The sequence below is a fragment of the Battus philenor genome, unplaced genomic scaffold (genome assembly GCF_028537555.1).
Source record: "Battus philenor isolate CCGP_79_NKW_IND1 unplaced genomic scaffold, ilBatPhil1.0.hap1 SCAF_29, whole genome shotgun sequence".
Lineage (NCBI taxonomy): Eukaryota > Metazoa > Arthropoda > Insecta > Lepidoptera > Papilionidae > Battus > Battus philenor.
This window is the reverse complement of record NW_027181692.1, coordinates 4523515-4539155: the sequence shown is the minus strand read 5'-3', so window position 1 is coordinate 4539155 and position 15641 is coordinate 4523515. Positions and strand designations below refer to the sequence as shown.

Below are 15641 nucleotides of genomic sequence, written 5' to 3'. Positions count from 1 at the left end.
TTCATTATCGGTAAAGGCCTATATTAGTGTGTGGTCAGTGCGCTGCGGGCGGCGTCTTGGCGGGCGAGGCAGGCGGTGCGCTCCACTCCACGTCGCCCTCGTACTGCGTGTTCTCTAGCCGCGTGATCAACCGCTCATCCTCGTCGCCGAACTCGCCGCCCATCAGCGACGGCTCGCCCACCACCATCACATCCTGTAACCGAACGACATGCATACAGGACAAATAAACAAACACATGACAAGTCAACCATCAGATAATCTGTAATAAACTTGCGCTCTCTGGGAACCTAGTTTCTCAAGTTGAAGGACGCCTTTGTTAATGAGATAATAATTAATGAAATTATTAATGACATACGGATATGGAGTTATCTGTATCTCATAACTACCAAAAATCCTCTTTTAACTGGTGCTTGTTTAAAACATTTATGTTTCAAAGGTTTATTATATGTAATCATGTACTATCTGAATAAAGACTATTATTACTATAAAAGTATATAACAAACTCTATATATTTATTTATAGAATTTGACTTCAATATTGAAATGTTGTAAACATTGTCTCTATCTGTATCAATCAATCCATATGCAATACAATTTTAGAGTGGACTCGAATTTATGAACGCTTTTTTTATTATTGCATTTGCAGAGGACATGGTATCTAGCTTTATATTTGTAATTTGTTTGTTGATTTTCTGCATGTCTGTCATTTACATTTAAAAGGTTTCAAGGTTTCGATATGTTATCTATAAACATGTACCCACAAATTAAAAGATAATGGAAAAAAATAGATAAGGATAAGTAAATAGTTGGACCGACGATATTTTCAAGGTCGCGGGTCGCTTGATGTGGATGGCACAAGACCAGTAATCGTGGCGATTGGGGATGGTGTATGCCTTCTGGATAGCACCATAATATCATGATTAATGATAGATATAGAAAAACAGACAATGTTAAAAAAAGTAAACCGATTAAAACTTGAACAATATAACAAGTACAGTTTTAGTTCAACATAGTGTCGTTAACTAGTAGTGTGAATAAAAAATACACATTTGTAATTATTTGTGCAGTTGTCATCAGAGCCGGATAGTTCAGAAAGGGGCCACTTGGACCCGGGCTCGGAGCAGCAAACTTTAGATGGCAAGTTAATATTTTGACTTTGAAAATACTTAGTTTAGGACTTGTTAGGTTTACGTATGAACATTAAGCGGTTTTAAATTGAGTAAAAAAATATTAATTTTTGAATGGTTATGAACGAGGACAGCAATATGCTTAGGGCTAATGGGGGGGGGGGAGCAAATTCATTAATCCTCCTTTAACGGCCATGAGCTAGGTGGTGTCAGCATCGTGGGTAGTGACGGCGGCAGTACCTGCGAGGCGAGGCTGAAGTTGGGTCCGGGCGAGCGTTTCTTGGTGGGCGCGGGCGGCGCTGCGTTGGCGCCCGCGCTGCCCTTGCGCTTGCGCCGCTTGCTCGCCGGCCGCTGTGACTCTGCAACACCAATATTCACGTTATATTTTATTGTCTCCTGGTCATCCTCTTCATATGACTCTAGATGTCTCTACACATATCAAATCACGAAATTGTTTGTTTCGAGTATTCAAAACTCTTGCGTTGGATTGACCCTTCATACCTATGGGAGACCAATGCTAATGGTTCATGACTCTTTATACCTGAAGAAACATCTAAAGCGGAATTTTTTCAATGCATCCTTCTTAATCCTAATGCTAGGGAGATAAAGCGCTTTGGTAACAACCATTATATTTATATAACTAGAAATTGCTAAATAGTATAACCCTTATCGTTCGTAGTCTGACAATACGCCAACTGTCTTATTGTAAACTCTCGCTTTCATCACTTGACCATACTACCCCGCACTTGTTTAGAGTAGTCGTTTTTCAGTGACCATGTGGCTGGAGATCAATTTTTGAGACGTCTGTTGTTTCATTAGACGCTTATATGTCTCGGTAGCCAGATATGCAACATTAAATTGACCATTTTTTTATTGACAATTTTGTTTCTTCAATTCATTCCTCTCTCACATTTAAAATTGAGTAACTATCTGATCTCTGCCCACTTCGCGAACTTAATAAAAGTTCCTTCAGTTACCCTTTTGGTTGGAATTTCTTAAAATCTGTCTTACTGGACTTATATTTTCAGTATGATGAGAAATCTCTTAGAAAAATATAATTCTTATATTGGTTAAAGTGTGTAAATCCAGTATTGTAGTGGCATGCAGAATACCAGGCACGCATAACCCACCAGGAGGCGCGACCATGCGCTGCCACTTTTGGAAGAGCGTCGTCTTGAGGCAGTCGCGCGGCGAGAGCGCGTACGCCTTGTGCCGCGACATCAGCTCCTGCATCGGCTCCAAGATCACGCATAACTGTTGACACGGATGGCGAAACACTTAATACAAAGTCACTATAAGTACATAACATAATTCTAATAAGGTTAATACGACTTAATATTACTTGAGTAATTTAGTTTTAATTTGTTAAAGTAAATAAATAAATTAATCAAAATATGTAGGTTGTTCAGAAAAATAAATGACTGTATTTTTAGAAATTCATAAAGATGGCGACCAATGACAACCAATGTTTAAGGCAATCTGCAGCACAAGTAATACATTGCTCTAGTGGTTCGTTCCAGATTAATAATTAAGTTAAAGTGATCTAATTTATAACATAGTGTATTTGTGCAACAATAAAATAGTTAAAACATAATTATTAAGAGTGTATAATAACAGTAGTGCACTATTTTTCCTCATCCATTAACCCAAACATTTTTTCAATAACATTAAATTGAACAAAGACCCTACAAATAATGTAAAAGAGTCTAAAACAAAACAATAACATTACATACACATCAACGATAAATCTTTAAACTTACATAATGTAGTCTTTAACAGAATAACATATGTATAACTTGAAACACCTGTATATAATAATATTTAGTTTTTTACTTAGAGTAAATAATAATCCCCCCCCCCACCCCCATTAACATAGTCCTTTGTGACATAACATACGTCAATTGATTTTTACAAAACTCAAAACTGATTTTGAGGCCTTTTAACATAAAACTCCTTTAAATTAGAGAAGCTCCTGGGTTTCCTGTGAAGCATCGACACGATCGCTTAGGCGGGCGCTGCAAGGGACACTGGTCTGGACTGTCACTTATCTATAATGCCTGTTTAGCTTAGTGGCTTATTTAATGCTTAACGTCCGAGAGACCGGACCTCAACTTAGTTGCTTTTACCTGGCGAACATTACTGCCACTTCGAAAAAAGTTAGCAAAGAAGTAGTGGAAGAAACTCGCTCCTTCTTGGGGATTGGCGACCCCTGTGATTTTTTACGATCTCTATCTTGGCGTTGATTAAATACTTTTAAGCACATGTTTCGCTCCCAGGACGGCGCGACGTGAACGTCCCGAGAGTGGTTTTTAGGTAGTCGCACCTACGATCAACGTGTCGGCGTTGTGTGTGAAACAACAGAGTCAAGGTAATGGATCAATGCTCGTTTTAATGTTACTATTATATCAGTGTTAGTGTGAACTATTATTGCGAATGATAGTTACCCTGAGATAGTTGAGCGTGGAGTTGGTGATGCCCTGGCGCGTGATGTTCTTGGCGAGCTGATCGAGCGCGGCGTGGTCCGGCGGGTGCACCGCCTGCCGCGGGATGAGCTCCCGGTGAGCTCGCACCGCCATGTGCCACGACTTGATGCGCATCAGGTCGTCGAACGTAAACTCCAGGATGAGCCGACCCTCTGTGCACACCTGCAACCAACACACGACATTGCTTAGCTCTGCTGTGGAATCATTTAGTTACCAAAGTTGTAAAGACCCCAGGGTTCTACGGGAGACTCGACGAAACGACTTGTTTACGATGGCGTGACAAATAAATGTTCACAATTCATAAGGGTGTCTATGAAAATTTAGCTTCTTTCGATAGTAATGATGATGATGTAATGAGCTAAAATGTTAGCTTGACTTCACTTATTAATAATATTGTAAGAGACTCAGTGACTGTCGCTTGTAAAAACTTGCATATTATATACTTATTCAAGTACAAAGTGCAAAGCGCCGTCGTTATCCACAAAGCTTGTTCAAGCATGCATGCGTCATGCTTGCATGCATGCTTGAACAAGCTTTGAGAATTTTGAAATGCGACTTCCAGTGTATGAGCTTTTATTTTATACATGGTCCCCATTATACATTAATTTACATGAATCCTATATATATTCTAATCATTTTTAATTAATTGCCTTTTACTTTTCCTGTGTTAAAGATGTCTTTTAGATGTCATGATGCATGTGATAATGCAAATATGTTTCACCATAATTGTAGGTAGAATATAGTAAAAGAATACATGTCTGTTTTATACATGCCTTTGTTAGGGGTTAGGCTAATTCAGGAAAAATTGTATTCATTACGCCAGTATGGATTGAAGTCAAATATAAAATTTTCACCGTTCTCTCTTTTCATCAGCCAAAATTTATTTACTTATTATTCACTAAGCAATAAATGAGCCACAATTTATTTACTATAAACAATTAATACATCACAAATAGCATGAAAGATATACAAATATTTTTCTGTTATTTTTATAAATAAGAAAAGTCACAAAAAAGAAATTAAAATCTTTCAAATATGTTGTGACTTCTCCATCTTCTATAGAAAAAACGCATTGTATGAACGAATATCTTATAATAAATATTTGGTGATATAATAAATGAATAATAATAATAATAATATACTATTACTGTAAATTAATAAACACAGGATAAAAAAGTACCAGGGCAACACATCCTGTAAGAGTCTCACCTTAGTGAACATGGGCTTCCCGTGGTGCGTGACCATCGTGCAGTGGTCACAATCTAGTGTGATGCTAGTGTTGTGGAAGGACTCCTTGGGCTGTCGCATCGTGTAGTAAAGCTCCGACACGCCGCCCTCGTATATGCTGCGGAAGTACCGCGGTATGAGTGTCCTTCCTATTGCTGTAAAACAGTTAAATTTCTATGTTAATTAACTTGTGACATTGGACATGAATACATGTGAGACATCAAACATTTTTAAAGAATATAAAGATGTGTTTACACAAGCTATTTCTTTAAAGGTACGCAATAAACAGTTATTTTTATAATTATAATTAGCCATTTTGTAGTTCACCTTTTCAGGGTTTCTTAGGTCTTAATGGTTAAAAATTTTATCATATTTTTCCATATTATAATCCACAAATAGTACAAGTCGTAACATATACAAGCATATTCAATAAAAAAGCATGAGAATGCGCCCCATCGTGTAAACTGATATATGCGTGTAAACACATCTTTAGCTCATTATTATTAGTCAACGAGACAAATATGACATTTTATAAACTGTGAGGTATATATATGTGTAGTTACATGTTCGCTTATTACACAAAACTTAAGTTAATAAATAAACTATATATAAGAGCTACAAGTAGAGGTCTTAAAAAATTTATATAGAATATATTACAATGAAGACAATGCCATGGAGAGGGCCATGCCCGGGTGATCTCTACGATATCTAATCAAAATGCCAAAATCCGTAAACGAACGACATATCCGACATAACTTAGAAAATTGTAGTGGAAATGGGCAGGAAAAGTAGCGGGCGAAACAGGCGGCCGCTGGGGCCACAAGTTTCTGTAGACCGACAAGGGCAACATACACACACAAGGTGAAAAAACGAGCTTGTTAAAGTCACCAGGTGATGTAGAATTCAGGCGGCTTCCAACCGGACCTGTTGTAAATCTACTAGGAAGTCATATGTCCAACAGTGGATGTGGACTGGAATGATGATGATTATCAACGAATTTTTATCACAACATTAATATATTCCATCCGAAAATACGCAAAACTTAATTAACATTTTTTAAATATAACGCAGACACTACTTTTTTGTGTAAACATTTAAAATACCTTTGAATAACACAAATGTTTTTAATAATCACATACAAGTCTTTATCCAGAAAAAAAAATAGCATATCAAAAGTTCTACAGCCTTCTTTTACGTTACTATTATTAATGGAAAACACATTTTTTTTGTCGCACAAGGATCCCGGACATTGGCCACTGTATCATTCATTTACATTTATTTTTTTAAACTTCTTTGTACAATCATTGCTCAGTTATTGACCGACGTGATACATTCACCTTGAGATACGAAACTTCTTTATTTTAAACGTGTTTTAAATCCTATTTTGCTGAACGCCACCGACCTACTTGCATCCAATTAATTTCTAGCAGTTTATTAGTAGTTGAAAATTTAATAAATCTAAATCTTACTACAACCTAACCATTCGTGAACCTAGATTTTTTTTAGAACTACATAGGTTTAGATATATTTCAACTGCAATTTTGTCGGCAAGTGAAAGATACTAATGAAAATGGTTACAATTGTAAATAAAACTGAAAACGTGTTTACATGCGGCTACTTTCTTATACTCTCTAAGTAAGTTTATAATATGTTGGGGTAAATGTTCCTTCGCCTTTTATAAGAAAAATCGAGACATATCTCTTCAGTTCATTTACATTTAACTATACCATGATAACATTTAGCCATTTTAATTAGTGACATGAATCCAGTGTGAGGTGCATCTTTGACATCAAAATTCCCGGATTGAAAACTTACACGAACTTTTCGTTACTCTTATTGGCACTGCATAAGGTCCATAAACGACATAAATTTTTCGTATGCGTTGAATTTTTCCCATTTTCCATTTTTTTTTTATTAAACCAATCATTTTGAGTGAAAAAGAAACGAAAAATGATTATTTTTTCTATCTAGTTTCTTTTAAAATATAGACCTTTTTTAAATAATTAAAACCAGCCAGACACTTATAGTACAGTCATTGTGATTTCGTTACAAGTCTGCAAGTGCCATTTGCGAAAATAATTTTTCATCGTCTTACTCTGTACTAATTATAAATAAAAATAATAATTACATATTAATACTATTATTAATCATCACCTTCTTGAATGACAGAAAATACCACCATAAATAATACATTATTCAAGCCCATAACAGGCTAAATATTGGCCCAGGTTGAATAAAAATCAACAGTATATGTTCACACGGAGCAAGCAGTTTATGCATGTAAACGCATCCTTAACTTATTATAACTAATCAATAAATTGTGCGTTTCCCAGTAACATGTACTTACTGTATCTTTTGGGTCCATCTTCTAAACAAAACGTGAGGGTCAGCGTCGCGTCGTCCTCGAAGAACTCCGTCGCGAACGCGTCCCACCATAGGTTATCTGAGTCCTGGAATACATAGATGATAACTGTTTTAATTCAACATGAGTTCGTGGTGATCCTAGTACAATGTGTATAAAGCTGGTTTCATTAGCATTAATTAGATTACTCCTCTAACTTGATGCCATATTGCACTAATATTTTATATTTCGAATGCTTGTCACAAGCCACTTCCGCACATGCAGTGGTAGTCGTGCAACAAAGTGCACCGCCCGCCAGCCCGCTGATAAATGCGTATGCGGCAAACAATGCGAACTACACAACTGCCACCGTTAAATCACTCAACACGTGTTTCACCCCTCCACGGGGCATCTTCAGGAGTTATGTTACACCGATTAGTGCCAAACACAGAGTCACTTATCAGTGTAACGCTCTGTTCGACTTGACAATTTTTGATATTAACAACATTTAATATGTCTAGTGTGATTGGTTATAGGCGAAAACTTCAAAACCAAGTTTGTATAAAACTTTTGCTTTTAAACTTTTTATTGAAACTATGTGTAAAAACATCTTTTTTCTAATCAACCCGTATTATACTCTGAAACCGGGACTTTTTACTGTTAAGTTTCTTAAAAGACTGATTTTTAATAGGGTTCACCATAAATTAATTGATAACGAAAGAGCTATACATTCACCTATTTACAGCTGTTATACCTATAACCAATCATCCTGTATATTACAAAATAATTTACGTAGACACTTTATGAATCCTTTTTACATAACAATAAGATTTATGAGTTTTACGGCGGAGTACATTTATTTTATCAAAAAACATTTTTTATTTACAACTCTTCTAACATTTAAATCTTTAAACAAAAATTGTAAGTTCATTAGTAAAAATCGATGGAGGATTAAAAATGTGTTTCTTAAAATTTGTTTAAATATTGATCGAGTGATTATCGAAAAAGTAAATGAAATTTCACCGGAACATATTTCACATGTTCAAACCTTGGCGTAAATAATCGCTGACTATGTAATTTCTGTCAGGGGATAGTCATTTTATTATCGTGCTGTAATTTTACTCTAAAATATGATCTCACCTTTCTGAGATCTGCAGGATCTTTATATTAAACCTTTACTTATTTTTAATGGAAACAGGCGTTACCTTGCGGAAGTCCATCCTAAGTACGAAAAGGACCAATATTTAGCCACTTCCGCATATGCAGTGGTAGTCATGCAACAAAGTGCTCCTGCTCCGCCCGCCTGCCCGCTGATAAATGCGTATGCGGCAAATAATGCGAATTACACAACCGCCACCGTTAAACCACTCAACCATTCAACACGTGTTTCACCTCTCCACGTAGCATCTTCAGGAGTTATGTTACACCGATTAGTGCCAAACAGAGTGAGCTCAGTCCGTCGTCGCTTTGTTATTTATAAGAGAAGGAGGCATATAAATACGCATACGCATTTATCAGCGAACTGGCGGGCGGTGCATTTTGTTGCACGACTACCACTGCATGTGCGGAAGTGGCTAAATATTGATCCTTTTCTTATTTACCTATTTTGTAACCAGCCTGTAATTAAATCCACCGAGATCGAATCAAAAATAAGGAGATCTGTAGAGGAACTAAGACCATCGACGTAGCCTCGAAGAGTTGTTCGTCTGAAGTCAAATCGACCGCCGTTGGAGCCGAAAGCTTCTCAAGTGGCACTAGGTGAACCAACGACATAGTCAAGGTTGTGGTAACTCGCTGGATGTGGGCAGAACATGACCAGTCATCGTGGCGATTTGGAGTAAGCCATGCTGACGCGCAAATTTAAACTTTCTATTGAGATACCATATAATTATAGTACCACCGCAAACCATTATACCACATCTAAAGAAAACCAGCTAAGATGGGATCCGGAGAAAAAAGAACATAAACATTGACGGTGGACGGGAACTTCCCCCGTCTCGCCGCGCGCATACCCAAGGCGCGATACAGCTCTTGTAGCACTATAAATCATCGCTATAAGATAACATTGTATCTCTCAATTACTCCATATTTGATATAGTCTTTCCAAAAATTATCTTAATTAAATCTCATTTCTCTTATATGGTATCAAGTGAAAATTTTCTAATAATTAAATTTATTAAAATAAAGGTTTACGATGAAGAACGAATCCTTACACAGAGTATGCTGCTACCAATTCTTTGGAAATTTGTTTATTGAGCAGTGGCATTCCTATATGAATGCACAAATTGTGAATTATAAAGTTTTATACTGGGAATCATACCCGTGAACTATGATTGCGAGTCTCAATCTTCTACCGCTTAGCTGCCACTGCTTATAGGATAGCGTAGCATACATTAATTAACAAATGATATATAAATTCATACCTTCAGAGCCTTTACACCTAAAACGAAACATAGTTTATGTAACATATTTCAACTTACCTCTGTCCTCTGTTGTAAACGTTTGTTCAGTTCGTAAACTCTGTAGTCTGGCTGGCCGAAGTATGGCGCGTGCCTTCTGGAATGAGACAACAACGATCTTAATACTACAACATCGAAATTTTAAAATTGCATAACTGAAATCTGTTTTTTATATTAATATATCATTATCATCTTCTTCACCGTAAGATGTCCACAGCTGGACATTGACGGGACCTGTTAAAAGCGGCTTGTATTCAGTGTCTCCCGCCGACCATCCTTTCATAGACTTAGACACCCTTTTTCACACAGCTTAATATTTATTTAAACGTATTAACATTATCTTCTTAAAAGGCAGATTTTAGACACCTAGGTAAACAGTGACATTTATAACGCCCCCCCCCCCCCCTATTTTCTTTTGAGCCTGCTACAGACCCGTGAAAAGTCATACTAAGGGGTCAGATACTTGGCACACTCCAAAACTTAACTAACGAGGGACGGTTCTGCCATTTTTGGAACCTATAGTATAAAGCAGTCGTTTTTTTTTTGCATAGACCACTTTTAAAATCAGGCTAGTTTCGGTAGCAGCTTCATTTCTACTATATTCCAAAAACTCAACTAATTATGGAGGTTTGCAAAATCAAGTCAACATTTTATTTCTTCTTACAATTTGTAAACACTCATTTTTTTGTCGTGTCAAGTAGACTTCTATTGTCTCCCGTGGACCCTTGAGGTGGATACCTGGATCAGTTCAGTTACCTCTGCAGTAGAATGTACCCTTCAACACTGTTGCTATTAATGAACCTGGAACTAATCTAACCTAAACATCTTAAGGACACTTGACCACGGACACAATGTGATAAGGAAACTCACAAGAAAAAATCAAAAAAACAGATTAATAAACCTATGGATCGTTTTCGATGAGTCTCTTAATGAATAACATGAATACTTTTAAATTATCTACCGAAAGGTTATTAATAAACCACTTTATCACATCTGATATCTATTTAGAACCATTCGCAAAAAATTATTTTAAGGTAATTTTTTTTTTAATTGTTTTTGGATTATTACGCCTTTAGCATTTGCATATAACGCATTGAAAGACCCTTTGCTTACATTACTGCGCAAATGGCAGATTCCTAATCTAAACTAATTTTATAAGTAACAAAGCTTGAAGGCTCTCTCTGGTGCCCCAGCTCCTACAGTATTATCACATTAGGAGGTCGCTGAACGGAAGAAATGCCTTTGACTTGGGCTATTATTCATAATGCGCTCAGCATGCGCAATAGTTGAAGATAACTAAAAAGAACACAATCTTTTCTAGTCTCAAGTTATCGATCAATCGTTTAAATGTAATATTTAGGAAGAGTTCATGATAAGCTTTTTAATGATAAACGGTAAATGATAAGTATCATAGTCCATGTATCAAATATAGTGGAGACCAATTCGGCAGTACTTCAGTATAACTGTTTCTATTTATGGAAATCATTTATTTACCAAGAGTAATGGATTCTAAATGACTAAGTCTCTCGTGCTAGACTTTCCCTACTCAAGATTACTCTACGAGATCAAATCAGGAGTGACGAGGTCTGTAGTCGAACAAAACTGCCAAAGCCCACCGGAGGGGCAAGTTGTAGTGGCAGTTGGCACAGCTCGCAGAACAGGTGGCCGTTGCGGCTACCAGGCGGACAGAAGACGGATGGAGGTCCCTTTAAACGTGTCTGATTAGAAATCTATGAGGGAGGTTTATGTCCAAAAGTGGAGCAACTATAGCTGAAATGACGAAGATTAGACTAATAAAACGTTCAATTTAAACTCTTCGTTTGATACGTTCTGATTTCATCGAAAAGGTATCCGACTTCCCCTCAAAATACAAAATATATCATATACAAATTTTTTTTACGACATGGGAGAACCTTAAAAAAATGTCTGGCGCAAATCGCGAACTTCGTAGGTGTACAAGCTTACACCTCTTAACTGGTTACCGAATAACAATAAATAGGCTGGCGTGTACCAAGTGTCTAGCACGCTACGAATTCTCACGGCCGTTCAAGGTTGAAATCTGAATAATTGAAGGGATATAGGCACCGTGGATAACATTGCCTTGAACCCAAAAAAATCTTCGAGACACAAGGCGACGAATGGGAATAGTCAGTTAATAATCCCGTTTCCTTTAGCTTGATATAAGATACTCGACAAAATTTTGATTAATTAAACGCGCTTTTCATTTGTTCTGTATTTTACAAGTAATTCAGAGGTATCTTGATAGGTAAAAATATTTTGTAGTTCATATAAAGAAACACTTGATCAACACAAGACTTTTAATTGGAAAGTGCCAAACTCCGAAAGCTTCGCAACTGTAAAATCTAATCAGAAATAAGGAGATCTACAGAAGAACTAAAGTCACCGACGCAGCTCACGAAGAACTGCACGTCTAAAGTGGCAGTGGGCGGGGCAAATCGCTCATGCAATGTCTGTTGACATCGAAAAGGTCTCTAGTGGCGACCACGAGGCTGTAGTAGCAGCGTGGGCACAATACTAGTTGAACGATATAGTCAAGACTGCAAGTAGCTAGATGCGTGCAGCACGTGACCGGTCATTTTGGGGAACTTTGGGGGGTGGCCTTGCTGTGGGCGTCTATCTGATGACATGACGATGATGAAAGTGGTTTCTAAGCACATTTTTGTGGATGAGACTTAATGCTCATCACTACCATTACAACTATATAGCTAAATATATATATTTATGTTTATGTTTCGTGTATTTCTGGACTCCCGGTGTGAACCCAGCGGGGCATTCAGACAGAGAGTTGGACGTTTTCACACTAAGAAGGATGTTGTCACTCCGACAACTGACCAATCACAGCGCGGGCGCGGGATACAATGTATGTTTGTCCGCACTTTGTTACACATACTTTGTTCCACTTTCAACACGTCCGACGCCTAGTGCGAAAACACCGTTACGACAAAGCTGCAAAGGGCTTCCGTCCTTATTCCGAAGAGGAGAGAGGCGATAATGTGATTTGTTCGAGTCGAGGACAGCAAAGATTTGATGAAATATGCACAGCGTTGGAGCGAAACCGTACAAGTTCTACGGCGCAATGTTATTTGCTTTTTCGCTTCCTATTTGTTTTGATGCCCTAGTACTTGAGAAGTAAGTGAATTCGAGTTAATTATTGAATCCACTTCTTGGTTTGGCTTGGTAATTAAAAAGGCATTTGTCGTTCAGACTTCTTCTCTTTTAATAATAATGGTTGGTGGTTTTGATACTGATCATACAGTTTTGGGATAATTTGTGGCATATCAGTCTTACAAGGCCTGCCTTCTATTTGAAAATTAGTTTGCATAGAAATTGCTAAAGATAAATGTCATTAAACCAAACTTATGGTGTTTTGGTATATTGCTTATTTAGTTAACAATGAAGTAAGAGAATGTTAAATTAATATAAATAAATAATGGCTCTGTAATAATATATTGAATTGTTTATTAGTAGTAGTTTAATAGTATATTCAATTATTACAAGTTGTATCGTAGATAGACCTCGTTATCACTTAACATCAGGCGAGACAGAGGTCAAATATGCTTGACTTATAGTTGAAAGAAAAAAAGCTTTGAGGAGAGGACTATAGAGCTAATTTATGAAACAGCTTTTAATTTTACACTTATTTCCAATCAACCTGTATGAAGTTATGACGCTGAAATAAGGTACATTAATTTATTACTAATAAATGCAACAGATCAAACAATAACTTCCGACATTACAAAATCTGCAGGGGTGGATAGTACACATAATTAATTTTAATATGAAATTCTGAATTTCAAAAGTAATTTTCCTTACATCTACACTTTATTTATCATATCTGAAACCATTAATTTTGGACAGTGTACAATACGTTGATTGATAGCAAATACACCTCTTACACCTATAACCAATCAACCTGTATTTTAGTGTCGTTTTAAAAGTTTTAAGTCCAAGCCATGGTTTAATAAAGAGGACTCATGCACTCAGTCACTCTATGGGGTAGCTGCCTAAGCACTTTGTGAACCAGGCGGACTCCGAATTTAATGAAATAAACAATGACCTTCAGTGAATCCATCAGAAACTCTATTTGAAAATGTTACATGAAAAAATGTTATCTCCTTGATTTGTAGTCGTTGCATATTACATGAGAAATAAAAAAGTAAATACAACATACACTGTGATTTCAATTGTAAATGTAATAAACTCATTACAATAACATAAATATGTATACGGCCCAAATACACAACAATGGCAGTTCAACGAGATGGCCCAACATTGTGACGTTTATCTGTAGTTGAAACTGAATAAGCATATGCTTAAAGTAATTAAGCTACTAAGATTATTATTTTTTTTTTCAAACATAAATAAATCAAATATGAATTAATTAAAAAAATTCTCTCTTCTCAGTAAAATTTTTGTTAAGAAACGATCACTTATATATTGTTCAAATTATAATAATAGATATGCTTTGTCAATTTTAACATTAAACATATTTTAAATGTATATAACAAGTAACATATTTGGTAGCATTGCTCCGATCTAACTTCAATACACGTTAAGTACTTTCTTAATAGACTACAGAAAAAACAATATTAAAAAATTAAATTTTGTATCTCTTATTCTACCTTAGGCATCATAAGCTGTAATAACTTTATAGCGTCAGTAAGAGATGTGACAATAAAATCAATTATTACAAATAAAGAGGAATATAATTTTTTGTATATTTATTAATTTGCTTGGCTTAACAACTAACACTAATTAGATAAGTGAAGTGTTATTGTTAACCGTCGGCGAGTACCAGGCGGACATAAATCAACATCAGTATACCTGAAGTACGGATCCGGTATGGGATGGTAGAGCGGCGGCGGCGGCGGCGGCGCGTACTCATGGTATTGCAGGTGCGGCGAGGGGTGGTGGGGATGCGGCGGGTGGTGCGGCGAGAGATGGTGGCCGTACTCGCGGTACTCGCCCTCGCCGCCGAGCGAGCCCAGCGCCACCGGCATGTAGGCCACTTTGTCACCGCGCCATCTCCGCCTCTAGCACGCGCACTTGTGCGGCGGAGGCTCTTCTACCTCTATGTTAGCCTGGTACACCACTCCTTTACTTTGTCCTTTTTCAACACCACTATTATTTTTCTTTGGTGCGCTTGGTATTTATTTATTTATTTATATATATAATATAATAAATTTATTTTTACGCACTAATTAACTTATTTAAAATATATATAAATAAACTATATTGAACACTTAAAATATAACACTCTTTGGAGGCTTTGGTAGTTTTCAATATTTTATTTCAGGGCATCGGTTCATGCAATTATTCACAGCACTCGCAGCTCGCTGTAAGGAGATCGATAAATGACTTGTTGTATGTACGTAGTAGTTGGTTACTGCTGACCGACGCGGGCAAAATATCAAAAATACAACCGGCACGGCGTGCGCGGGCCGCAGCGACCGAATCCGCGGCCAAACTCGCGCGACTGATAAAAAGCATTTCGAATTTTTCGCGCGGGAAGCCGTCCATTAGCATCGAAACGTCCTAACTCCTTTATATACTTGACCGCGTTGAGCGACTGTAGCTCGTATCTCGCGGCGTTAGAGGCGATAAGCCCGTAGGTACTTTCCTAGATGCGGCAGAGCGGCAACTCCGCGTCAGCTGGCAGCGCTAGTAACGAGGCGCGTTCGGAAAGGTCAACATCGGTTAATATTTTTTGTTCCGTTCGTTATTTTCATGGTTTACAAATAGTTTTCGGACATGTAGTTTATTTAAGTACAATATTAGACAAAAAAAATCCTAAACTGCTTAGTTGTTTATTGCATAATATTAAAAAAAAAGTAATCAATAACATATTTAAAAAATATGCAGAGGTAAATATAATCGTTTAATCGTGTTGATGAGAAACGTTGAGGTCGCGAGAGTGAATACATAATTGTAAAATTATTAAAAGTCTATTGTTTCCGCAGAGCGCGGCCTCGGCGTGCGAGGTT

At 37.0% G+C, this 15641-nt stretch overlaps 1 protein-coding gene across 5 annotated transcripts in view; it reads right to left on the bottom strand.

Moving 5' to 3' along the window:
- Chi (LIM domain-binding protein 2 Chi) overlaps positions 1–15641 on the bottom strand; it is an 84191-nt gene continuing 68550 nt past the window's right edge. For 2 of the 5 annotated variants that reach the window (XM_068769851.1, XM_068769850.1), the window contains exons 2-9: positions 14482–14993; positions 9658–9733; positions 7184–7286; positions 4819–4991; positions 3571–3771; positions 2257–2380; positions 1367–1485; positions 1–193 (exon numbers count right to left, since the gene is read on the bottom strand). In XM_068769851.1, the coding sequence (XP_068625952.1) occupies positions 35–193; positions 1367–1485; positions 2257–2380; positions 3571–3771; positions 4819–4991; positions 7184–7286; positions 9658–9733; positions 14482–14657 (1131 nt within the window). In that variant the 5' untranslated portion in view covers positions 14658–14993 and the 3' untranslated portion in view covers positions 1–34. Of the gene's footprint in view, positions 194–1366; positions 1486–2256; positions 2381–3570; positions 3772–4818; positions 4992–7183; positions 7287–9657; positions 9734–14481; positions 15425–15641 lie in introns of those variants that run through there. The other 3 variants (XM_068769848.1, XM_068769846.1, XM_068769849.1) reach the window with 2 other exon arrangements.